The sequence below is a fragment of the Rana temporaria genome, chromosome 9, assembly GCF_905171775.1.
Source record: "Rana temporaria chromosome 9, aRanTem1.1, whole genome shotgun sequence".
Classification (NCBI taxonomy): domain Eukaryota; kingdom Metazoa; phylum Chordata; class Amphibia; order Anura; family Ranidae; genus Rana; species Rana temporaria.
The window spans coordinates 159,487,501-159,512,632 of NC_053497.1; the positions used below are offsets into that span (position 1 = coordinate 159,487,501).

Here is a 25,132-nt window from a genome sequence, read left to right on the forward strand (position 1 = left end):
TCACCCAAATGTCTGCACCATCACACCTCACATATCCAACATTCCTGCACCTCCACACCTCAGATCAGCCCAAATTCCTGCCCCTTCTCATCTCAGATCAGTCCCAATTCCTGCACCTTCACATCCCAGATCAGACCCAATATTTGCACCTTCGCACCTCAGATTAGTCCCAATTCCTCCACCATCAGATATCAGATTAACCCTGTGAAGGATGCTTCAGTGTAATTCTCCCTGCTTGGTTAAATTGTGGGTTAGAGGTAAAATGGATTCATGTGTTACAAGCTATTGACATGTTAATGACCCGTCTGCAGCTAGCTCCTTATTTCAAAGGGATGTTAAACCTGTTTACTGTGATTAGAGGTGACTCATGTTATGTATTCTGATTGCTTCATTATGCGGTGCCAGGCTGCCCAGCTAATGTGTTCTGTACACCTTGTAATTAACTTCCCTGATGTCATTATTTAAATAAAATGTGTCTCAGGTCGGCTTCGAATTGTCTGGCTATATCCTGTATGAGAAACTCCAGAGTGGGTGAAAAGGGGGTGGAGCTCCCATTGTTCCTTGATTAAGGATTTAGCTTGTAAAACTGTATTTATAACCAGCAGCAAGCTGCCAATAAATCAGTCTTGGTTCCAGCATTCAGTCTTGACTCATGTGTGGATGATCCTGTGATGTTCTTGTATGGAGAGGAGGGAATGCTTGACGGGGATATCATACCGATACCGTCACAAACCCCAATTCCTGTACTTTCACATCTCAGATCACCCACATTTCTACACCTTCAGATCTAAAATAAGCCCAGTTCCTTTACACCTCATATCAGCCCCAATACCTGCACACCTCAGATCACCCCAATTCCTCCACCTTTACACTTCAGATCAGTGTCAATTCCTGCACCTACACACATCAAATCACCCCAGTTCTTGCACCATCACACCTCGGATCACCCTAATTCCTGTACTATCACACCTCGAATCACCCCAATTCCTGCACCTTCACACATCAGATCAGCCCCAATTCCTGCACCTTCACAGCCAGGATCTTACTTAGTATCTGTGAATAATTTACTGAAGGTAGGTAGAGATTGTTGCTTAAAAGCCACCGTAGCTTCCCATAATTCCTGTGGATTATACCATGAGGTCTGAAGAGACAGCCCCCAGTATGCACTTTCACACCTCAGATCACCCCAATTCCTGCACCTTCACACCTCAGATCAGCCCAATTTATGCATCACCACACCAGAGCTCTCCAATTCCTGCATCTTCACACCTCAGATCACACCAATTTCTACACCTTCAGATCTCAAATAAGCCCAGTTCCTGCACGTCACACCTCAGATCTCCCAAATTCCTGCACATTCACACCTTAGATCAGCCCCTACACTTTCACATCCCATATCGGTGCCAATTTCTGCACCTTCACACCTCAGATAACACCAATTCCTCCACCTTTACATTTCAGATTAGTGCCAATTCATGCAACTTTAGTTCTTAAATACGGCCAAATTCCTGCACCTTTACACCTCAATCACCCCAGTACCTGTACCATCACGTCTAAGATCACCCAAATTCCTGCACCATCACACCTCAGATCTGCCCCACTTCCTGTACCTTCACACCTCAGATCAGAACCAATTACTGCTCCATCACCCCTCAGATCTCCCAAATTCCTGCACCTTCACACTTCAGATTAATCCCAATTCCTGCATCTTTACACCTCAGATCTGCCCAAATCCCTACACCTTTACACCTTCAGACCGCAGATAAACTCAATTTCCTGCACCTTCAGACCACAGATTGTCCCAATTTCTATACCTTCACACCTCATATCAGGCCAAATTTTTGTAGCTGTAAATTAGCAGTGCCCAAAACCTAACATGGTTCAGCAGTGCAGGGGACAGGGGTCAGCAGGGCATAGCACAGTGTTCAGCAGGGCAGGGGATAGGGTCAGCAGGGCAGAGGACTGGGGTCAGTGGGGTAGTGTACAGGGGTCAGAGGATACAGATCAGTGGGGCAGTGTACAGGGGTCAGCAGGGCAAATGAGTCAGCGGGGCAGAGGATGGGTTTAGGGGACAGCGGTCAGCGGGGCAGTATACAGGGGTCAGTGGGGCTGAGAACAGAAGTCAGTGGGGCAGAGGATGGTGTTAGAGGACAGGGGTCAGTGTGGCACTGTACAGGGGTCAGTTGACAGAAGTCAGTGGGGCAGAGAAAGAAGTTAGAGGACAGAAGTTAGAGGACAGAAGTGTATAGGGGTCAGCGTTGCAGAGGACAGAAGTCAGCAGGCCAGAGGATGGGGTTGGAGGATGCAGAGCAGGGCAGAGAACAGGGGTCAGGGCACACGGCAGAGTTCCTCCTCCCCACACAGCACATAGCTGAGATCAGATTATTTTACAGAAAACCTCTATCTGCACAGTGTGTAACTGTCTACTGCAGCTTTGCTGCTCTTCTGATCTGGAGATTTCACAGGTCAGAGCAGCAACATAGCAGGCAGCTACACACTGTGCAGATGGAGGTTGTATCTGTAAACTAATCAGAGTTCAGCTATGTATGTGCTGTACAGAAGGATGAGATCTTCTGAGTGCCCTGTGTGGGGATGCCAGAAGCAGTTAAGTAGGCCGGGCACAGCATTCATTGAAAGGGGGGGAGTGCGTAGCCACAATGTTGGCTACATTAATCCAAGCTGAAAGAGATGGGAGGGATCGGAGGGGGAAAGAGGCAGCCAAGCTATTCTTGTATAGGCAGCTGCAAGCATCGGATGGCTGGCTATGTCGATCTGTCAGGTGTCCCTGGGAACGGAGGGGGATAGGACCGGAGGCAGGACAGGGGCAGCCAAGCTCCTTCTTGTATAGCCAGCCGTAAGCATCAGGCGGCTGGCTATGTCAATCTGTTGGGTGTACCTGGGAATGAAAGGGGGGGGGGGCAGAGGCAGATGAGCTCTTGTACAGCTGCAAGCATCGGGCTATGCAGGTGTCTAAAACGTCTTTGTGTGCCATCCTTTGTGTGCCATGGCTGGCAAACATAAAAGGGGGTTGGCGACCTCTGGGTTACATTCATGACAACTGTGATCATGAGTGGTCTGTGATTGGCCTCAGCTAATCACATGGTACAGAGAACTGTGATTGGCCCAGGTACCATGTGATAGCTGTGGGCCAATCATAGCATAGGAAACACAGCTGTTAAAAATAGCTTTGTTGGCATTGTGATCATGTAATCATGTATGTGATTTTGCCTGCATGTGCCGCCCAGCCGCAGTATAAGTACTGTGGCTGGTCAGCAAGTAGACAAAATATATATATATATATATATATATATATATATATATATATATTGTGGTGGTTTGGGTCTGTTTTACCTGAATGATGGCGGGTTTTTGCCATAATTTGGGAGAGACAAACACAAGTTAATAGGCCAGCTGTGGTTTGGGCTTTTGAAGGCTGATCTAAACAGCATTCAGGGCCACACCCAACAGACAGGAGGTCTGTGCTAAGGAGTCAGGTGACTCCCAAAAGCTCTGTGAGAGAAGACAGAGTGGATGCATCTCTGCAGGAGGCAGAGGTGATGACTGTTGGAGCAGAAAGATGTAAGCTAGACGCTGTGTGCGAATTAGAAGCCGTGTGTGTCAAGAGGACAAGTCGCTGTGTGTGAATCAAATGCTGTGTGCGACTGTTGATTTTCTTTGCAAGATACAGAAATGATGAAACCCCCCTGCGAGGGCTGCTTTTGTTTCTTGTGAACTTTGAACTTTTCTTTTAAATAAAAGTGGGCTACCAGGCCCTTAAAACTCCGTTCCGGATTGGCGTCTCACTGAAAAACTCCTCTACCGTTGGAGTATGATCCCCCAATCTTACATCTGGTGGAGGTATTGCTACGGGCAGTTTGGAAGAGTTCCAGATCCACGCATACCAACAAACAGTGAGTAGAAAGCAACCGTGCGTTTTTGGCAGCAATGCTATGATGAACAGCCAATATGAACTTGAAGTTAAAAGTTTTTCTGCTGTGAACTTCTGTTAGCTGTGTGTGGCAGTCAGGAGAACTGCATTGCACAGGAGTTCAATTAATGGACTGTGTTGCACATGGCCTGAGAAGACATATCCATTTGGGAAGGCCCAGTGAATGGATAATTCAAGTGGAATCGCAGAGAGTGAAGTCTGCGTGTGAAAGTGTGCTGTTGGCAAGTCTTGTAGAAAGTACACCAACATTTTTTCCTGTGTTTTAAAAGGAACTGTGTTATAAATCATTGCCCTGTTTGCAGCGATGGGAAGGTCAAATCGCAAACAGAAAGCAATATTTGCTGAAATGAGAGACAGGACTTTGTGGCTGGAGGGTTTGTTGCCGACAGAACAAGCCCCAGAATCATGCAAAAAGCACTTGGCTGCGCTGAACCAAGCCAAAGTCAAAGTTCATGCTGTTGTCCCTAGCAACACAGTTGAAATGAGTGCACAGGTGATTGCAAGTGCAGAGAATCCACCAAAGTTTGAGTCTGCAGTGGATTGGTGCAAGCGACACTTGGCCGCACTGAACCAAAATAAAGGGGAAGTTCATGCTGTTACCCTTAGCAACGCTGGTGCAGGCCGGCCAGCTATTAATGTGCAAAGTATTAAGAAACAAGTGCGCTATTTGCAGTGCAGTGAGTGGGGGCATGGAGTTTCCAAATGCCCTTTGTCCCAGGCTTCAACAAAGCAAAGGTATGAGAAGCCTGCTCTGAATGTAAAGAGTGAGCAGATGGGTGCAGTTGCCCATAGCAACGCCTATGATGTCAGGTCAGTGGACCGCAAGACAAAGATATTGCATACAGAGAGTCCTGGCAAGTTTAAAGCAACGCTGCTTCATGGAGAGAGAAGTCTACGTGTGTCGGAGAGCCAGCAACATGCAGCTAGGAGAGCACCATTTCCACTAGCAACCGGAGAAAAGGTGTCAGATGCAGTTCAAGGTGCTATGATTTGTGCCTCTGATTACATGCAACCCATGCTACCAGCAGAGGAGGTTAGAGACTTCTTGGGAAAATTTGAAAAAGTTGCCGTAAGGGGGAAATGGCCTAGAGACCGGTGGCCAAAATTGCTGCAAACCTTGTTGCCGGTGGAGTACCGGTCGGTTTACCATTTGATGGACAGTGACCAGGATGACTATTGCAAGTTTAAAGAGGAAATCCTTCTTAGAGGAGAGTTTCATCATATCATGGGCCAGCGGAACTCTTCGTTGGTGGACCAAGGTTCCCTTTCAGATGTGTTTTCAGTCACCCCTGGCAACAAGAAGTCTTCTGTTGTGTCTGCAGGGGGTATTAAACAGTGGGAGATGCCTGCTGTAATTTCGTCCTGTGGCCACCAGGAGGAGTTCACCAGTGAATATGCAACTGAGAGACGATGCTCTCAAGTGAAGATCGATTTGCCGACTTCAGAGTATGGTAAGACTGTTGCAGTTTCTGTTTCAAGTGAAGTGTGTCCGGTGAGGACATCGGCAGAAGTTGTAAAAATGGACTTGCTGCAGTGTGTTACCCAGATCAGTGGGGAGATACAAGGTAAAGCCCTGCTTGCGTCAAGGTCTGAAATGGACTATGGGTGCACCTAAGGTAGTCCAGCAGAATGTTGAGAGAGATGTGTTAGGGGTGACCAAAACAGTTGGTGTCATGTTCCCTAGGGATAGAGACAGCTGCTGCGGAGTTGCCAAGGGAAACCGCCAAGGAGCCTGTATTGGTAAGGCAAGGTGTTTCCCAGGACAACTGTGAAGCCGCCCTAGTGGGCAAAATAGTTCCGTTAGAGAGGAAGGCTAATGTGCTGAGTCGCATGCAGGGTGCCGTGCGTTCTGATTAAAATCAATCTGATAAAGGTTATAGAACTGCTATGTTTATAGATGATGATGATGATGTTGTTGATGATACATGCACTTATGGTGATGTGTTCACTAGTAATGAGGTAGGGGTGATCGCTAAACAGGTTATGCGATTTCCCTTAGCAACAGTAGGTAAGGTTGCAGAGGTGTCCTTAGAGACCTCCAGGGAGCTCTGTGTGTTGGAGCCAGAGGTTGCCTGGGACGACGGTCGTGCCGCTCTGATGGATAAGAGGGTACTTGACCTTTGTGATGAGAAAAATGGTAAAACTGAAATGTCTGAATTTGCTTGTAGTGATGTGTTACTACAGTCTGTCGCTGCTGACAGAAAAAGTCCTCACGAGTTTAATGAGGCGCCACACAGTGGTCAAGTTATGTTATTGAAACCTGCTGTGTTTAAAAATGTGTTTGCGGTGGACACAAATTCTGCTATGCAAAATGGAGATACTGCAGGGCCGGTAGACACGGGTGCATTGGCTTTTGCAGAAGTTAACCCTCTCCAGTTGGAAGGATCTGAAAAGGGCGCATACATGGCAGAAGTTTTGTCCTCAGCAAAAGAGATGAGGAATGTTGCTCTTCAGAATGCTATGGTAATGGATAGCGATTTGGAATCGCTCAGTGTTGCTGAAAGTGAGAGGATGAGTGTCGCACATGCGATTTGCAGTGCTCAAGGGAAGCCGCATGTTTTGTCAGTTGCCTCTGAGGTAGACGTCTCTTTAAATGACTCAGCCTCTCACGCTTTAGCAAATGAGCCCCTCCACATCGTTGGTAAAGGAAAAATTCCTAGAGTTCTGTGTTTAGATGTGACATGTTTAAAAATAACTGAGATGTTGTTGGAATTGGTGACAATATTTCCAATGTACACCTGCATGTATCCACAGCAGAGGGGTGACATGGTACTGCGTAGTACCAATCGGTGGACACAGGTGGTACAGGCATTGTTAAGCAATATTAATGAAAATTGGTTGCTCTACTGTTGGTTAATTTTGTGTAAAGTTGTCTCACAGTTCTCATCGAGAGTGCTTCCAGCGGCGGTTGGGTGCGGAAGGCGCTCAGGGGAATTGTTAGAGATATCAGAAGTAATAGACATAGTGGAAGTCTCTCCGTCTGCTGATGTGATGGCGTGTATTCCTACTGGTGCAGTCCGAGGTACGGCTGAGCAGTGGTTGGTACATGGCGCGCGTACTGTCTCACCCTCTAGACCTCATGTAAAGGAATGGCTCGGAATGGACGTGGCAGTAGTGGGAATTCAGTCCATCACTCACAGAGAGGTACAGTTTGAGGTACCCGGAGACACTTTGATAGGAAATAACGGTAATGATATCTGTAACAAAGTGTATGAGAAGCACTGTCAGACAATTCTGAGCTATTGGTTGAGGTACCAATGGACACAGAAGTGGTTAAAGAGATTGGTGTAGAAAAATGTGCGTTGGTAGGACAATTGTTAATGGAGTGTTGGACAACAGGGGGCGATGTGAAACTGCGGGACTGTCCCATAGGGAGTAACTGCTTGCCTGTAGGTGGTCCCTCCATAGACTCTGTCCTAACAAACAAGGGGATCAGAGGTCCCATTGACAATGTTGAGTCAGGTAGTGAGAGTGGTCAGTTCCTGACAGATCCCATAGAAGTAGGTCCCCAACAGTCCCAGGAGTGTAGGTCCATGGGAGGAAAAAGAGGGATTCTGAGGCCAGAAGATAGAAGGGATAGAGGGATTTGTAAGAGCCCATGGTTTAGGAAGAAGTGCTGGTGGAAGCACACCCGGAAGAAGAGCTGGGTAGAGTGCCCCTTTAGAGGAAGGGTTGGGCAGATTAGGACTCCTGCTGCTCATAGTTGGCGCCATGGCAAAGTTTTGGTGGAAACAGACCCGGAAAAAATGGGCCTGTGTAGCCAATGGTTGGCCCAGAGGTGACCCATTTGTGATGATGGGTCTGTGTGTTCCTCCCTCCGGTTCGAAACAGAGGGGGAGGGTATGTGGTGGTTTGGGTCTGTTTTACCTGAATGATGGCGGGTTTTTGCCATAATTTGGGAGAGACAAACACAAGTTAATTGGCCAGCTGTGGTTTGGGCTTTTGAAGGCTGATCTAAACAGCATTCAGGGCCACACCCGACAGACAGGAGGTCTGTGCTAAGGAGTCAGGTGACTCCCAAAAGCTCTGTGAGAGAAGACAGAGTGGATGCATCTCTGCAGGAGGCAGAGGTGATGACTGTTGGAGCAGAAAGATGTAAGCTAGACGCTGTGTGCAAATTAGAAGCCGTTTGTGTCAAGAGGACAAGTCGCTGTGTGCGAATCAAATGCTGTGTGCAGATAAGTCGCTGTGTGCGACTGTTGATTTTCTTTGCAAGATACAGAAATGATGAAACCCCCCTGCGAGGGCTGCTTTTGTTTCTTGTGAACTTTGAACTTTTCTTTTAAATAAAAGTGGGCTACCAGGCCCTTAAAACTCAGCTCCGGATTGGCGTCTCACTGAAAAACGCATCTACCGTTGGAGTATGATCCCCCAATCTTACTATATATATATATATATATATATATATATATATATATATATATATATATATATATATATATATATATATATATATATATATATATACGGTCTCCAGAGGAGTGCAGTGTTACAATACTGTTTTTTTTAACCTTGTGTACTACCGTGATGATGTGATTGGTCACAGCTATCACATGGTACAGGGCCGCTATTATTGGCCCTGGTACCATGTGATTCCTAAGCCAAATCACAGAGCTCACACATTAGTAAACAATAACATCATTGTTTTATTACTATTAATGTGCACGCTGTGATTGGTCACAGGTATCACATGATGCTGTGGCCACTCACAGCAGCCTGGTACTGTCAGGGAACCAGCAGCTCCAGCAGCCGATTTGCGCTACGGCGCGTGCCCGAGCACGGCGCGCGCATGCGCGGTTCTGCAGTCCGGCGCGGTTCTGCGTTACGGCGCGGGCGCGCGCGTCTACGCACACCAATCAAGGCTCAGCCCTGCCTATTTAAACCAGCCCCAAGCCTATGGCGGGTTGCTGGTTTGTTGTCAGCTTTTACCTGTGTTAAACTTCCTGAACCTGAACTCTGACCTGTTTTTGACCCGGATTGGACCTGACTTCTCTACCCCTTCTCCTGCACCTGACCCCCGGCTTGTTTCATCGGATCTGCTGCTGTCTACACTCCTTCGACCTCTGGCTTGTACCTCGGACTCTGCTACCTTCTCCAATCCCTGACCCCTGGCTTGCATCTCGGATCTGCTTACAGTCCTTACTTGAACGTGCTCTGTTACCTGACCCACTGCCAGTACCTGCTACGTCTTCCTTCTGTGTCCGCTGACCAGTTCCACAGTGATCTCCTATCAACCCACCGTCCACTGCTGGTAACCGGTGCCTCTTTGCGCCCTTCAGGGGGTGAAGTGCGCAGAGTCGTGAAGGAGAGTCGCTCTCGGCATTTCGGCCTTGGTGAGTACTTACCCTCACAGGTACACAGCTACAAGCAAAACAAGCTAATATACCAAAGCCTCCAAAATATTTTATGCTTATAGTGATTTTAAAATGCAGAGCAGTAAGAACAAAACATTTATATAATGCAGCTTACCTGTCTGTCCTCAGATTTGATGTATGCATACATTTTCTGGCTTTTTTTACTTAATTTATAGCAACCTTGGGGTTTCACCTGGCGTTCAAACCCTCACCTACTGCATTGTATTTATGGAGGAGCAGAATTTTCATCCTAGGACAGAAAGGGTGCTCTCACACTGGGCACTGTTTCAGTTAAAATGCGCCCGAGTTTGGGGGGCGTGGCTTAGCAATGTCCGCGTAAATACATGCTATAGAGGAGCTCCCGGCCTGACCCGGCTTGCATCGGCCGCCACTACACCTTCCCCGCATGTGGACACAGAATGAACACCCCTAGAGGATACAGGACACAATCGGCATCCCCGGGGACCCGTTCACAGAGATCTCAGTCCAATATACAGACCTATTTTAGAAGTCCATTGACTCTCTCACCAGGCGCCATTGTGGCCGCGCCACGTGGATCTTGCACAGAACCAGACTTGGGCCTGATGGCTCTACCGACAACCTCACAGGTACCGGACCCCCTTACAGGCACATCGTCGACCTTTCAGCCGGAGATGGCTGATCCTCCCCTGAGCCAGAGCCAAAGGACACTGACCTCCGCAATATGCTCCAGGCTCTCCCCACGAGGTCTGACATAGAGGCCCTAATCCTGCGTATAGAGGTCTACCGTACACTGGGCCCCAAATCTGCAGACCACACCGGGCCGCGTGATGTCCTGTGCCGCCTACACCGCTACGTGCAGAAGGAGGCGATCCTGCGGAGAGCATGGGACCTGGGTGACCTGGACTTCGATGGGGCACTCATTCAGTTGCTCCCAGACCTGTCCCGGGCCACGCTTCAGCGACGGGCAATACTCAAGCCAGTGCTGGAACTGGCGAGGAGACGTGGCTGCACCTACCGCTGGGGGTACCCGTTAGCGGTCACCTTCCGCACTGAGCGGACCGCCTTTACCCTGAGAACACCAGCTGACCTACCTGAGCTCTTTGCCATCCTGGGTGCGGAGCCAGTCCCGGTGCCGAACTGGCTACGGCGGATCCCTAAACAGACGGGCCGATCGGGCCCTCCAGCCGGTCGTCACAACCAGCCTGCCCGCTCACAGAGATCTCGGGGCCGTATGAGAGTGCAACCTACAGCGGAAGCACGTGAGTCTTAACCGATTCCCCAGCTACTTTGTCAATTTGACCAGGCTGACTGTTGGCACTTTATGTTACCTGGATACTCGGCCAGTGTGTTTGCGGCCTCGTGCCGCCCCCCCCCCCCCCCGTGCAAGCTGAATGTTGGTGTTCCCCCTCCCTGCTGTCCATGGAAAGCCTGAATAGTGAGCCACCCGCCATGTCTTCGCCCCTGGGGCACTGTTGTGCTGGAGGTCCGGTGAGAGGTGGTTGAACCTGGAGGAGTGCTTGGGCTGTGCTGCTTCCCCCGCCCCAAGGCCCCCCCCCCGCTCATACTCGGATGTGTTTTGGTGGTCGGCCTGGTCACTGTGTTCAATATGTCTATTCGTATTACTGTCATAGTTTGTTGGAATTCTAGGTACTCTAAATGTCTTGTATATATCTACATCTACTTGTTCTCACTTTCCACAACATCTTAGGGCTATGGTACCCTGTTCGGGGTCCACGCCCTTCATTCAGGCGGTGGCCGGTGGGGTCGGGAAGGGTTTGGGAGCATCCCATGCGCCCTTGCTGACCACACTCCCACTTAGGACGACGCTCATTACCCAGGTGACACTGGGGAGCGTTCTTGCAATTTTTTGCATAACTTAGTTACCCAGCTACGCTGGTTAGCACCCGCTGCGGGTTTACCCCTCCAGCGGGCGCGTCTTACACCCCCTGCGGGACTGGTCACCCGCAGGGGGCTACTTCTACTTCTTCTTCTCTTCTCCTCCTAGTCCTTTACTTCCTATTCCTCTTGCTCACCCTTACTCTTCTCCCATCACCCCCCCCTTCCCCTTTAGTCGCCAATCTCCCCTCCTCCACTCTGTAGGAAAATGGATGAGATAACTGTTGTCACCCTTAATGTAAAGGGACTTAATGTCCCAGAGAAGCGGCGTCTGCTGCTTAATGGCATGAGACGCCTGACCGCTGATATTTTTCTCCTACAGGAGACACACTTTAGAGAAAATACCTTTCCAATCCTGAAAAATAGAGATTCTACCCGACGGTATACCATTCCGCATGTGGGGGGTAAAATTTCGCGCCAAAAACCTAAATTGCATGCTAGATGTGTAACTAGTAAATAACCAAAGCTGCAATCCAAAATACTGCAGGGGAAGTGCAATAATGTGAATATGTGAAAGAGGACAGATGCGCTAAGAAAATAAATCAATTGAATAAATAAACAATAAATAAAAAAAAACTTATCCAGCAAATCTAGATATAAGTAATGAATAATGGTGGGATATTATACCATACAATAATATATGGGAAATAATAATAATAATAATAATAATAATAATGTCCAACAAATGTGCAAGACTCCTAGTGATAGGAGATCAAACCAATATTGTGCATTAAACAGTCAAAATGACAGTGAAAAAGGTTTTGCAGGATGTGTCCAAAAATCTGTGCAGACTTCCACCTCCACCAGAAAATAATCACCGCAAAAAAGTGCTCATGGATGGCAACTTACCACAAGATGTTGACCTCTTTAACCAAAAAAAGAGGTCAAATAAGGCATGGGTTAATCGTAAACATCAGGTTCCATAAGACTCCATAGGAATCGATATCAGCAGATCCAGCATCAAATAAAGCAAGCCAAAAGAAAAATCGCCATAGTATAATAACGTTTATTTAAAACAATTAAAAGACAGGCAACGCCAATTGGCCCCTTACTTGAAAAGTGCATTAACCCGGCACTGAGGCTGGTCTGCGTTGGATGATTATTTAGGGGGAGAAGTCCCACGCTGCAGGATGACGACAACGGTGTGCGTTCCACCTCTCTACAAGCGAGGACCAGCAGGACCGGAAGTCCGTCGGGATTTGCGTGACCAATGCGCCTCGACGTACGCTTCGAGATTGACTCGTCGTCGGGAAGCGTTCATTACTTATATCTAGATTTGCTGGATAAGGTTTTTTTGATTTATTGTTTATTTATTCATTTAATTATTCAATTGATTTATTTTCTTAGCGCATCCGTCCTCTTTCACATACCATTCCGCATACTCGGAAGCCAAATCTAGAGGAGTCTCGATTTTTGATTTCAGCAAAAATCCGGTAGACCCTGTCCGAGATCCGGACAGATCCGAGGGGCAGATTCCTTTTCCTCCGAGGCCTGATTGGCGGTGCAAAGGTCACTATCGCCAGCCTTTACGCTCCTAACAGCAAACAAGACACTTTCACCAAAAAACACCTGGCCGCCCTCCGGAAATTCTCTGAGGGCCAGCTCATTTTAGGGGGAGATTTTAATATCCCCCTGATCCCTGAGGAACACACCTCCACGGGGCGCTCCTCGATGTGCACGTAGGGCCATTCATTTAGCTCTTCATGCATCGCAGCTTATTGACGCCTGGCATCTGTTTTATACCGGTGAGCGTGACTACACCTTCTCCCATATTCGCGCATTGACTACATTTTTGTCCCCCACAACCAACTGCAGGCCAAAGGAAGCCATGGAGGCTCAATGAGAGTCTCCTACAAGACCCAGAAGTACCGTCTGATGTAACTAGAGACATAACCGACTATTTCCAGACTAACAATGCCGCGGACAGTGGGGCGGGTCTGATCTGGGAAGCCCATAAGGCGGTGATTCGTGGAACCCTCATAAAGCACGGGGCGAGACTTAAACGAGGACGACCCAACTGACCTCCCTACTTGACAAACTTCAAGCCCTGGAAATTAGCCATTAACAAACCCCGACAGGTCCACTAAAGGCGGAGCTCAACACTATACGTAAGCAGGTCACTGATCTACTCACTTTTAAGGCTAAGTCGGCTCTACAAATAACCCGCAAAAAGGTCTATGAGTCCGGTAATAAATGTGGTAGACTTTTGGCTCAATCCCTGCACGACCAGAAATTGGCGTCTTACATTACGCATGTACGATCCCCGACGGGCAAGAGGATAACCATGCCCCAACATATATCGCAGGAGTTCAAGTCCTTCTACGAGTCACTCTACAACCTACCCACGTCGTCCCCGCCTCCAGACCGTATGCTAGACTACATTACCTTCTCCAGCATGCCCACCCTACCGGCCGAGACGCGTGCCCTGTTAGAGGACCCCATCACGTTAGTTGAGCTACAGCTTGCGGTGAGCAACACCAAATTGGTAAAAGCCCCCGGACCTGACGGCCTCACACTTCAATATTATAAGACGCTGCTGCCATCCCTGGGGAATCATCTGGTAAAGATGATTAATGGCCTTACCGAGGGCGATACTTTACATGCCTCCACACTACAAGCACAGATTCCAGTTTACCCCTAAAGAGGGCAAAGACCCGTCGTTACCGACCTATATCCCTCCTTAATACAGACCTTAAATTGTTTACCAAAATTATCACCACCAGACTACAGCTCCACCTTCCCTGCCTCATTCAACTGGACCAAGTGGGCTTTTTCCCAACGAGAGAGGCGAGGGACAACACCACCAAAGTCCTGGACTTGCTCTACTCCACCACCTGTACCAAGACATAGTATTTTTCTGAGCACCGATGCGGAGAAGGCGTTCAATAGGGTGGGTTGGGCCTTTATGCTCGCGACGCTAAGACATGTAGGGCTGGGCTGTAACATAATGAGTTGGATAGCAGCGACCCATGCGTCACCCACAGCCAGAGTACGGGCTAATTGGGTGTCTTCTGACCCCTTCCCGATCACTAACGGAACGCGACAGGGCTGCCCGCTGTCACCTCTCCTCTTCGTTGGAACCATTTCTTTGTCACGTGCGGCTGCACCCAGATATATCAGGAGTGGCAGTAAATCGCACCCAACACAAGGTGTCCACCTACGCCGATGACCTCATGTTTACCCTCACCGATCCCACTATCTCCCCCCCTGCCCTTTTAGGGGAATTTAAACGATATGGTGTACTCTCCAATTTAAAAATCAATTTCACCAAATCGGAAACCATGGGCGTGGGGATGTCACGCACACACACACACACAACTAAAGCATTTGCAGGATAAATTTAAGCTGAAATGGAAGACAACTGCCCTGACATACCTAGGCACACATATCCCCCCAGACAATCGCTTGGGTATATGATCTTAACTTCCCACCCCTGAGGACGATCCGGGCACTCTTGAACAAATGGCATACGGGACTACACTCCTGGGTGGGCCGCTGTAACATCGTGAAGATGACAATCCTCACAAAATTTCTTTATCTCATGCAAGCATTGCCCATCCACGTACCCACCTCATACTTTAAACAGGTGCAGTTCACACTCACGGAATTCATTTGGGCTAAAAAGAGACCGCGACTCTCAGCTAAACTCCTGGTCTTACCTAAACCCCAGGGGGGCCTTGCGGCACCAGATATTTGCGCTTACCACCACGCAATTCATCTAGGGAGGCCTGTAGATTGGTGCCGTAAACGGGAAAACAAGCTTTGGGCGCAGATGGAGCAGGACCAAAGCGAAATTCCCCTTAACAGAGCGCCTTGAGCCTATCAGCGGAAACCAAACGCCATCCACTAATTGGCAATACGATACGTGTCTGCGCTAGACTTATATCACAGGCATCGGTAACCTCAACTGATTCACCTTTATACCCCATATTGGGGAACCCCCGGTTCGCGCCGGGTGTGCGGGAATTGGTCTTTCGGAGGCTGAGTGAGGCGGGCCTATACCAGGCCTCCCATTTCTGTTTGGGGGGAGATGGAACACTGCTGCGGAGCTTTCGGATCCCGAAGGCCCGTTTCGCTTGGACTTCCTGAGATCCCATCAACTGAACCACTTTCTCCGCTCTGACACCTCCGGCCACCAACGCCCAACCCCTTACAACACTAGAGGAACTCTGCAACACCTCAGGTACCACATCACATACTTTCCCTAACCTACAGTCTTTTGAATACACCACACAAGGATTTTGTGCCCCCGGGTATACTTAAATGGGAGGAGGAATTACACTGTCATTTCGATACGGCCAAGCGACAGCGCATACTGAGGTTTACGCATAAGTCCTCCATCTGCGCCAAGACCCAGGAGACGAATTACAAACTTCTGTCACAATGGTACAGGACCCCAGTGCTGCTCCACAGGTTCTTCCCGGTGACGTCTGACCTTTGTTGGCGCTGCCGGCCCGACAGGGGGACGTCGCTACACATTTTTTGGTCCTGCCCCAGCCTGAGTCGCTTCTGGCGAGTAATTCGCGAGGTGGCTCAAATTCACAGACCACGATATCCCAGCATACCCCGTGTTCTTTCTCCTGCATGCAACTAACATCCCGGAGAAAGTATACAAAAAATTCATGATTAGGAACCTGTTGGATGCAGCCAAGGCTTGCATTCCACTTCATTGGAAGGCTACACTTCCGCCGACAATACCCCAGTGGATTGCGAAGGTGGATGAGATTAGGCACATGGGGGACCTTGTCCTCACAGCACACGACACACAGGAAACATTCAAAAACACCTGGCAACTGTGGAGTATCTTCATATACTCGGCTGAGGGCCAAGCATTGAGGTAGCCCGCGGCTGATGTGTGAATGTATACCTTTGGCCATGTTTCCTCCCACCCCAGACCAACCGAATAACGGAGAGTCGGTTCATATGTAAGGGAACTAACCCCCCTTGTTCCCAGGCACAGTTACATCATCACAATTTCCAACCAGACCACAGAGATCACTGCTTCTTTGCTTGGTGGTCTATGAAGAGTGCTAAGGCATTGTTTGCACTCAACCTAACGTGAACTGTACTGGGCTAAATAGCTTCCTTTACCTTAGTGCAGTCCTCCTTCACTTACCACATCCTTCCATTTTGCTTTTAAATGTCCTTCTTTCTACTGAGAAATCCTCACTTCCTGTTCTTGTCTGTAACCCAGTAATGCAAGGCTTTCTCCCTGGTGTGGAGTGTCGTGCTCCCCCTCTCCTTTGAGGGGGCGAGCAGGAGAGTCAGGACGCCCACTAACACACAGCTCCTTTCTCTATCTGCAATGTAGAGAGTAGGGGGTGCAACAGATCAAAAAACGTACGGTTTGGATCAGTTCTCGGATCAGAGTCACGGATCGGATCATTTTTCGGATCAGCAAAAAAAAAAAAAAAAAAAAAGCCGTAATGTGGCTCAAGCACTTTCAGCATGTGTTTAAAGCCCTCGTTTTGTAAAACCGAATATGGCCTCATGTCTGCACCTACAAACACACCAATAGTGTTTGTGATGGCTTTAGCCCGGTCTGATTGTGCAACAAAGGGCTGCTTAAATGCTGCGGTGATAAGCGGTTGTTGAGCAGCTTTCGTTTTCGCTCCTGTCAGTGAAACACCAGGGTGATGTCGCTTCAAATGTGTGGCCATGCTTGATGTGTTTCCACTGTCACATGGCTTTCTTGTGCCACAGTGCCTACACACCGTCACGGTTTTATCCACTAACCTCTTTCCTTCATCATATTTAACAGGGAAGCCAAAATGCTCCCATACAGGGGATTTAAATGACGCGGGCGTTCAAGCTCCTCCATTCCTCCGCTCGCCATGACCACGCTGTGCGCGCATTTTTTTTTCAGAAATCAATCCACGGATCACGTGTGTGCGGTTCGGATCAATATCTTCGGTTCGGATCACGGATCAATGACGATCCGTTGCACCACTAGTAGAGAGTGTCCTGACTCTCCTGCTCGCCCCCTTCCCCCTCATGGGAGGGGGCGAGCATGACACTCCACACCAGGGACAAAGCCTTGCATTACTGTGTGGAGTTAGACAGAAGAACAGGAAGTGAGGATTTCTCAGAAGAAATGAGGACATTTAAAAGCAAAATCGAAGGATGAGGTAAGTGAAGGAGGACTGCACTAAGGTAAAGGAAGCCATTTAGGAAAACAAAAAAAAAATGTACCTTTACAACCCCTTTAACCATTCCCAGGCACGGTTCAGAGCACTCACACCTCACAAATGAACTGGACCAAAAAGGGATGAACAATGCCCGGGCACAGTTAAAACTGCTAGTGTGAATGCATTCAAAGAATGTTAAGGTCTATATAAAAATAATCCTAGATGATACGCAGTAAAAGTCCTCTTCAATTTTGGTCCTCTGGCTACCCATACTATCCATGAATCTCAGAAGTGTCCAATCCTTTTTTTTTGGGCCCTTATGCAGAAACAGGGTACACAGACAGTATTCTTCCGTTTATTAACAGACTATGTGTCATGGATATGCAATAGCTGTCATGGGTATGCAATAGCCTGGCAGCTTACCTGTGTTTCCATCTGTTCAGTAGAGGCCTGACTCTGTTCTGGTTCCCTTTTTATCACTTCCTCTTCCTGTATGGCCCTACCCGGGCCAGCCCAGGAAGTCTTTATTAACCGTTGCTCTACAGGTCTGCAGTGCTGTTCAACAGTGTAGTTTTCTAGTTCCTGTTTCCAGTGTGCTACGATCATCTTTCCGTGTACCGTTTTGGCTTGTTCCTGACTTCTGCTGTTTGCCTGTGCCCCTGACCATTTGCCTGTCCCACGGTTATCCTTGTCTGCCTGTGCCCCTGACCATTTGCCTGTCCCACGGTTATCCTTGTCTGCCTGTTACCCTGACCTCGGCCTACCCATCACCACTGTTTGTCTTGCTGGCTGCTTCCCCTCTCTCCCTGCGGAGTGTGACCTAGGGAATCTCGGGGACGCGACCTGGATCCAGTTGCAGCCAAGACCATCCCCACCATCAGGGGCCCTGATGAATACAAAACTGGGTCTTAGTCTCTGCGCCCAGGGTGATCTTGGGTTCACACTTCGTTCATGCTTGCAGCAGTCGGCTATAGGGTTCACCACCCTGTGGTGCATCCCAGATCCCAACGGGGTGCACTTGTCGCCTGGCCACAGGTGACCTGACACTATGATGGTGAATAGTAAAAGCATAAAGTAGTTATTTCAACAATTTTCAGTTACACTACACCAATTACAAGAACTGACTAAACTTACCACAAATCCTTTCAGGTGACCGTTTAATCCTTCTTTCTGTACAGGCAACCATGCCACTTTTATTGTACTGTCATTAACAGCTTCTAAACCAACATTCTCAGGGATACTTTGGGGATCTGTTCAAGAAGAAGAAAAAAAAAAAATGATGAATTTATTAAAGACCATGTTAAAAACATAAGGCAAAGAGTAAACAGCAGATTACCTATCTGACTTTGGAGGGAAAGCCTCTATTGAACCATTCTTCTTCTTTACTCTCTAATTTCTGATGTACAGTTCTGAATAAATGAATCTGCAACATACATTAGTTACTCAGAGATGTCTATTCACTAATGATTTGATGGGTAATTTGACCAATATTCCTCCACTTTCTAACAAATAATTAAATCTGCACACTTGCTTTATTTATCAAAGTGGTTTTCACCCATTTTAAAGTATATGTGCTCAATATTTGCAGGGTAAAGACAGAATCAAACATAGTTCAGCCATGTTTGCCCACTCATTCTGAGTATGCCGATACCACATGTGTGACTTTTTTTCCAGCCTAGCCGCATACAGAGGCGCAACATACAAGTAGCACCTTTAGGCATTATCTGCTTTAAAAATAATAAATATAAAGGGCGCAATCTAAACAAAATTTGTGAAAATATTAACCAATTCAGCCCGGACCATTTGGCTGCCAAATGACCAGGCCACTAATTGCGATTCAGCACTGCGTAGCTTTAACTGACAATTGTGCGGCCGTGCGACATGGCTTTCTAACAAGATTTACGTCCTTTTTTCCCCACAAATAGAGCTTTCTTTTGGTGGTATTTGATCACCTCTGTGGTTTTTATTTTTTGCACTATAAACAAAAATATAGCGATAATTTTTAAAAAAAATGCAATATTTTGTACTTTTTGCTATAATAAATATCCCCATTATTATTTTTTTTTTTTTTTAAAAAGCAATTTTTTTCTCAGTTTAGTATTCTTCTACATATTTTTGGTCAAAAAAAAATATTGCAATAAGCGTATACTGATTGGTTTGTGCAAAAGTTATAGCGTCTACAAAATAGTGGGTCGTTTTATGGAAACTTTTTATTTGCAATGGCGGCGATCTGCAATTTTCACATCAGACACTTATAACTATTTTGTAACCATTCACATTTTTACAGCGATCGGTGCTGCAAAAATTCACTGATTACTGTATAAATGTGACTGGCAGTGAAGGGATTAACCAGAAGGGGGGGAAGGGGCCAAGTGTATCCTAGGGAGTGATTCTAACTGTTAGGGGGCGTGGCTTACTGTGGCATGTCACAGATCGCTGCTCCCGATGAGGGAGCAGACGATCAGTGTTGCATCACTAGGCAGAACATGGAGATGCCTTGTTTACAAAGGAATCCCCCCCGTTCTGCTGTTCTGTGACCTGATCACGGGATATCAGCAGACATCGAGTCCGCGGGTCCCACGGTCCCACGGTCACGGAGAGGGGGCAGGTTCAAGGCTACGTTGCTTTGCCTGCCCATACCATTCTGCCGATGTAAATGTGCGTGAGGCAGTCGGCAAGCGGTTAAACAGTGTTAATCCAATTAATAAACTGAAAAGTCCATGAAAGCCACTGTGAACAACTCTTCAATATATGCTCCAACACCGTGCTTCTAAAATGCGATGTGCTCCAAGATCTCAAATACAGTGGTGTTTCACCCGAAGCGATAATGAAATGCGCTCACCAGTAGAGATGTACAGAACGGTTCGCCGGCAAATAGTTTGCGTCGATTTTCGCTTGTTCGCCGGCGAACATATGCGATGTTCGACCCGCCTCCTATTAATTAACATTGAGCAAACTTTGACCCTCTACCTCACAGTCAGCAGACACATTTCAGCCAATCAGCAGCATACCCTCCCTCCCACCTCTAGGGCAGCATTTTTTGGAGTTAGGCAGGCTAGTCAGTTAATGTGACGGTGTGTAGAGGATATATATACATCCCCGGAGTTTTTTTTTTTTTGTTTTTTTTTTTTGCTGGAACAACACACTTTAATGCCAGCATTCAGCTGGTTATATGCAGGTTACAAGCTGTTAATGACAATCTCCGCCCCCCTCACACAGTGGGGGTCTTCAATACAGATCCTTGGAAACAATGATCTCTCCTTGAACTAATCAGTCTCTAGACCCTCTGGCACCGAACCTGCCAGACACATTTCTTTAGATACTGACATCAGTGGGGGTAATTATTACAATGAAGCAATCAGAATAATTAACATGCCACTTATCTAATCATTTAGCTTGATGATACAATACACATCTTTTAAGGGTAAACACAGATCTCCTTCACAGAACACAATAGACCAATTAACCTTTAGAATAGTGAGGGGACATTAGCACTTCAACAGGCTCTTTAGCAGAGGACTGAATCACACATTAAATGACTTTCTACCTCTAATACAGCATCAAACAAGCAGGGAGAATTACAATGAGACTTTTTTTTATTTATTTTTTGTTTTTGTTTATTTCTATCAATAAAAAAATATATTAGACAGTACAATAAGAGTGAATCAACTCTTTAAAGAGGCATCAATACAGAGTAATAACTTGGCTAATTTAACAAATGATGCATCATAGAGAGCACAAGCATTTCAATTGTCTATTAATAGAGAAAAAGAAAAGAGACAAGAGAGGAGGGGAGAGAGAGAAAAAAAAAAAGAAGGATAGAGGATAGAAAAGCAGGGGAGGGTAGGGAAGGGGGGGGGAGCTGGAACACATGGTAGTCATATCGAGCATATCGCTATACTAACGTAATTAGTAGAATATCAGGAATAAGGGGGAACCATATCAGAGAGTGGGAGAAAGGGTCACAATTTGGTGAAAAACAGCCTCATGTGGTTTCAGAGCTGTAAGGAGGCGAGGATATAATATCTAAATAGCACTGTGTAGAGATAAATGAAGACCAGGGCGCCCAGATTAAAGAGTGTCGTTCGCTGGTGTCTCTTGCAACATGAGTGAGTTCTTCCATGAGGCTAAGTTCAGAGATCTTTTGCAACCATGTTTTAATGGAAGGAGTTTCAGATTGACCCCAGAGACGAGGGATAATGGCTTTGGCTGCATTAAGAAGGTGTGGGATGATTGAACGTTTGTATTTGCCAATGGGTCTAGAGGTGGCGTGGAAAAGAACCGTCCAAGGGGGATTTGTACCTCAGTGATCTGGGATATCAAGTTTAAGACTTCTGTCCAGTAAGGGCGAATGAGGGGGCAAGACCACCAAATGTGGGCATGGGTGGCAATTTGACCGCAATTCCTCCAACAAAGTGGAGAATTACTAGGAAACATACGGTGAAGCTTGGTAGGAGTGTGGTGCCATCTAGTAAGGAGCTTGAAGTTAGATTCAGTCATGGAAGAAGCCAGGGAAGAGACATGCGTAAGTTTGAGCATCTTATCCTTTTGTTTATTAGTAATAGTAATTCCTAAATCCTTCTCCCACCGGGATACATATTCTGGATACAGAGGGCATTGTAAGTCTAGAAGGGCCTTGTAAAATTGGGAGATAGAGCGTGTAGGAGGATCCCTAGACAGGAGAATTTGTTCTATGCTGTTGAGATCTGGGATACCTCTTAGGCCCCATACTCACGACCAAACATGTCTGCTGAAACTGGTCCGCGGGCCAGTTTCAGCAGACATGTTTGGTCGTGTGTGGGCGCGAGCGGGCCGAATTCCAGCAAACATTTGCCCGCCGGGCCTTTTCCCAGCGGACAAATATTCCTGGACTTGTTTTAAAACAGTCCGCTGGAATCCTGCCCGCTCGGACATGTACGGTCGTCAGTACAGACCTACCGTACATGTCCAGGCGCCCGCCGTCCCTCGCATGCGTCGAATGACTTCGACGCATGCGTGGAAGCATTTTAAAGGCAGGCCGCCCACGTCGCCGCGTCATTGTCGCGGCGACACCGCGGACACGCCCCGCGTATTGTTTACGCGCGGACTTCTGTACGATGGTGTGTACAACCATCGTACAGAAGCCCTCTGGCAGACATGTACGGTGAAAACGGTCCGACGGACCGCTTTCACCGTACATGTTTGTCCGTGTGTACCCGGCCTAAAGGGACGTGGTAATGTATGGAAAAAACTACTCAATTGCTTGTATCTCCATTTATCTAAGAATGAGGGTGAATTATGACCCAGAATCTCAGATAGGGGCCTAAGACAATTGGAGGAAACAACATGGTACAATAGGAGAGGGCCATCCGGTGACCATTTCTGAAAGCCTGAGTCAAGGAGACCCGGGGCGAAGTATCTGTGAGACATCAAGGGAGTTAATGGGGAATTATAGGACCATGTAAATTTCTTATGTAGATCATCCCAAATTTGTAGGGAAGATAAGGTAAGAGGTGAGGTGGTAGGGGATAGATCTCTAAAAGAGTGTGGGATCCAAGGAGTCACAGAGAGATCAAAGCCACATAAAGAATGTTCCAATTGGACCCATAATTTGGAGGCAGAGGCATATTTCCAGTCCGCTATCCGTGCTAATATAACGGCTTGATAGTAAGCTTTAAAATTAGGTAAAGCCAGTCCCCCTGAACATTTTGGTTCTGAAAAGAGTCTCTCTAGAAACCCTGGGACGCCCACCCCTCCATATAAAGCGAGATACCATGGTTTGTAAAAGGGTAAAAAAAACTATTGGGATCTTCAAGGGAATCATTTGCAACAAAAAAAGAATACGGGGGAGTACGTTCATCTTTATTATGCTGACCTTACCTAGCCAAGAATGAGAGAGGGAGGACCACTTCCGAAGATCATCTTTAATAGCATTTAGAAGAGGGATATAGTTATGCCTAAAGAGGGAATGGAGGTGGGGAGTCAAACGCCAAGATATTTAATGCGCGATGAAACCCATCGAAAGGGAAATAGGGGTCTCAGCTGATCAGCTATTCGTTGGGGGACTGTTACATTTAAGATTTCGGATTTTGAAAGATTAATCTTAAAGTTGGAGAGACCTTGGAATGAGGAGAATTCAGACATCAGACTTGGCAGTGAAACACGTGGCTGTTGGATAAAGAATAAAATGTCATCCGCATAGGCTGCGTATTTATGTATTCTAGTGCCGACCTGGATACCATGAATTCCCCTGTTATTCCTAACAGTAGCCAAAAAGGGTTCAAGGGAGATAGCAAATAACAAGGGGGATAGAGGACAACCCTGTCTGGTTCCGTTATGTAGCATAAATGGATCACTTAAGGAGCCATTAATACGTACTTGTGCAGTGGGGTTGGAGTAAAGGGAGAAGATACGAGAAAACATCTTAGGACCAAGGCCAAAATGACAGAGTAGTTTTAAGGTATTCCCAGTCCACCCTATGAAATGCTTTTTCAGCATCGGTGGAGAGGAGAAGGGTGGGCTGGGAACACTTCGGCACATAATGGATCAGTGATAAAGTACGGAGGGAATTATCTCTCGCCTCTCTATTCGGAATGAAACCGGTTTGATCAGCCGAGATCCACTTAGGTAAGAGGGGAAGCAATCTGTTCGCTATTACTTTGGCGAAGAGTTTGGTGTCAACATTTAAAAGGGAGATGGGTCTATAACTGCTACATAGGGTGGGGTCCTTGTCAGGTTTAGGGATAACCGTGATGTGAGCGGATAATGATTCAGGGTGCAGGGGAGAGTCACGGGATACAGAATTTGCATAGGCTACAAGGTGGGGGAATAGGACATCTCTAAAGGTTTTATAATATAGGAGGGTGAAGCCATCAGGGCCAGGGGCTTTACCGGAGGAGAAGGACTTGAGTGCTACATTAAATTCCTCCACGGAGATGTCCGCTTCAAGTGCGCTAAGGGCGGATTTTGAAAGCTTAGGGAGATTGGCTTGTCTAAGAAAGGCGAGGATTCGTTTACGTTTTTCGGCAAGAGATAGAGAAGCCAAACCACCCTCCACATTATATAAGTCAGCGTAAAATTCTTTAAAGGCTCGCGATATCTGGGGGGTAGTGTGTACTAAGTCTCCTGATGGCTGTTTAACTTTGGGTATAAATGATAGAGTTTTTCTGGCTGTAAGTGACCTAGCCAATAGTTTCCCCGGTTTGTTACCCCATTCATATACTTTCTGGGAAATGTAGTGAAACTTTCGCTTAGTTTCAAGGGCAAGGAGAGTTCTGAGTTCTTCTCTTTTAAGGGTAAGGGCTTTTAAGTGGGAAACGTGGAGAGAGAGTTTATGTTGTTTATCCAACTCAGCAATCTGATGCAAGACCTGTTTGAGCTGCTGACCATGTTCTCTTTTTTTCCTCGCACCCAATTCGATAAGATTTCCTCTTATTAGAGCCTTATGGGCCTCCCACAAAAGAGATGGAGAGGCGTCTGAGACAGAGTTTTCCTCAAAGTATTGGGAAAGCGTTTTGGTTAGGGCGGATACCTCTGTTGAGTTAGTGATGAGGGAATCATTGAGTTTCCAGTTACTGGGGCGATGAGGTAAATCTGGTATAGTCAGGCATATGGAAACAGGAGCATGATCAGAGAGAGAGGCAGTGCCTATACATGCTGAGCGAAGAAAGGGAAGGTGGAAGTGATCTAAGAAGATATTATCTATTCTGGAATAAGAGTTATGGGGTGCGGAAAAATGGGAATAATCTCTATCTGTAGGGTGCGTGAAACGCCAAGCATCCATTAGTTGGAGATCAAAGAGTTTTTTCTTTACTTGCGCTAGCCGCTTGAATGGAATACTTGAC

At 47.1% G+C, this 25,132-nt stretch overlaps 1 protein-coding gene across 1 annotated transcript in view; it reads right to left on the reverse strand.

Annotated features, from left to right (window-relative positions):
* Window positions 1-25,132, reverse strand: part of LOC120914249 (neuronal cell adhesion molecule-like) — a 507,806-nt gene that overhangs the window by 256,888 nt on the left and 225,786 nt on the right. Inside the window, exon 7 of the mRNA XM_040324873.1 lies at window positions 18,444-18,559. Coding sequence (XP_040180807.1) covers window positions 18,444-18,559 — 116 coding nt within the window. The remainder of the gene's footprint in view (window positions 1-18,443; window positions 18,560-25,132) is intronic.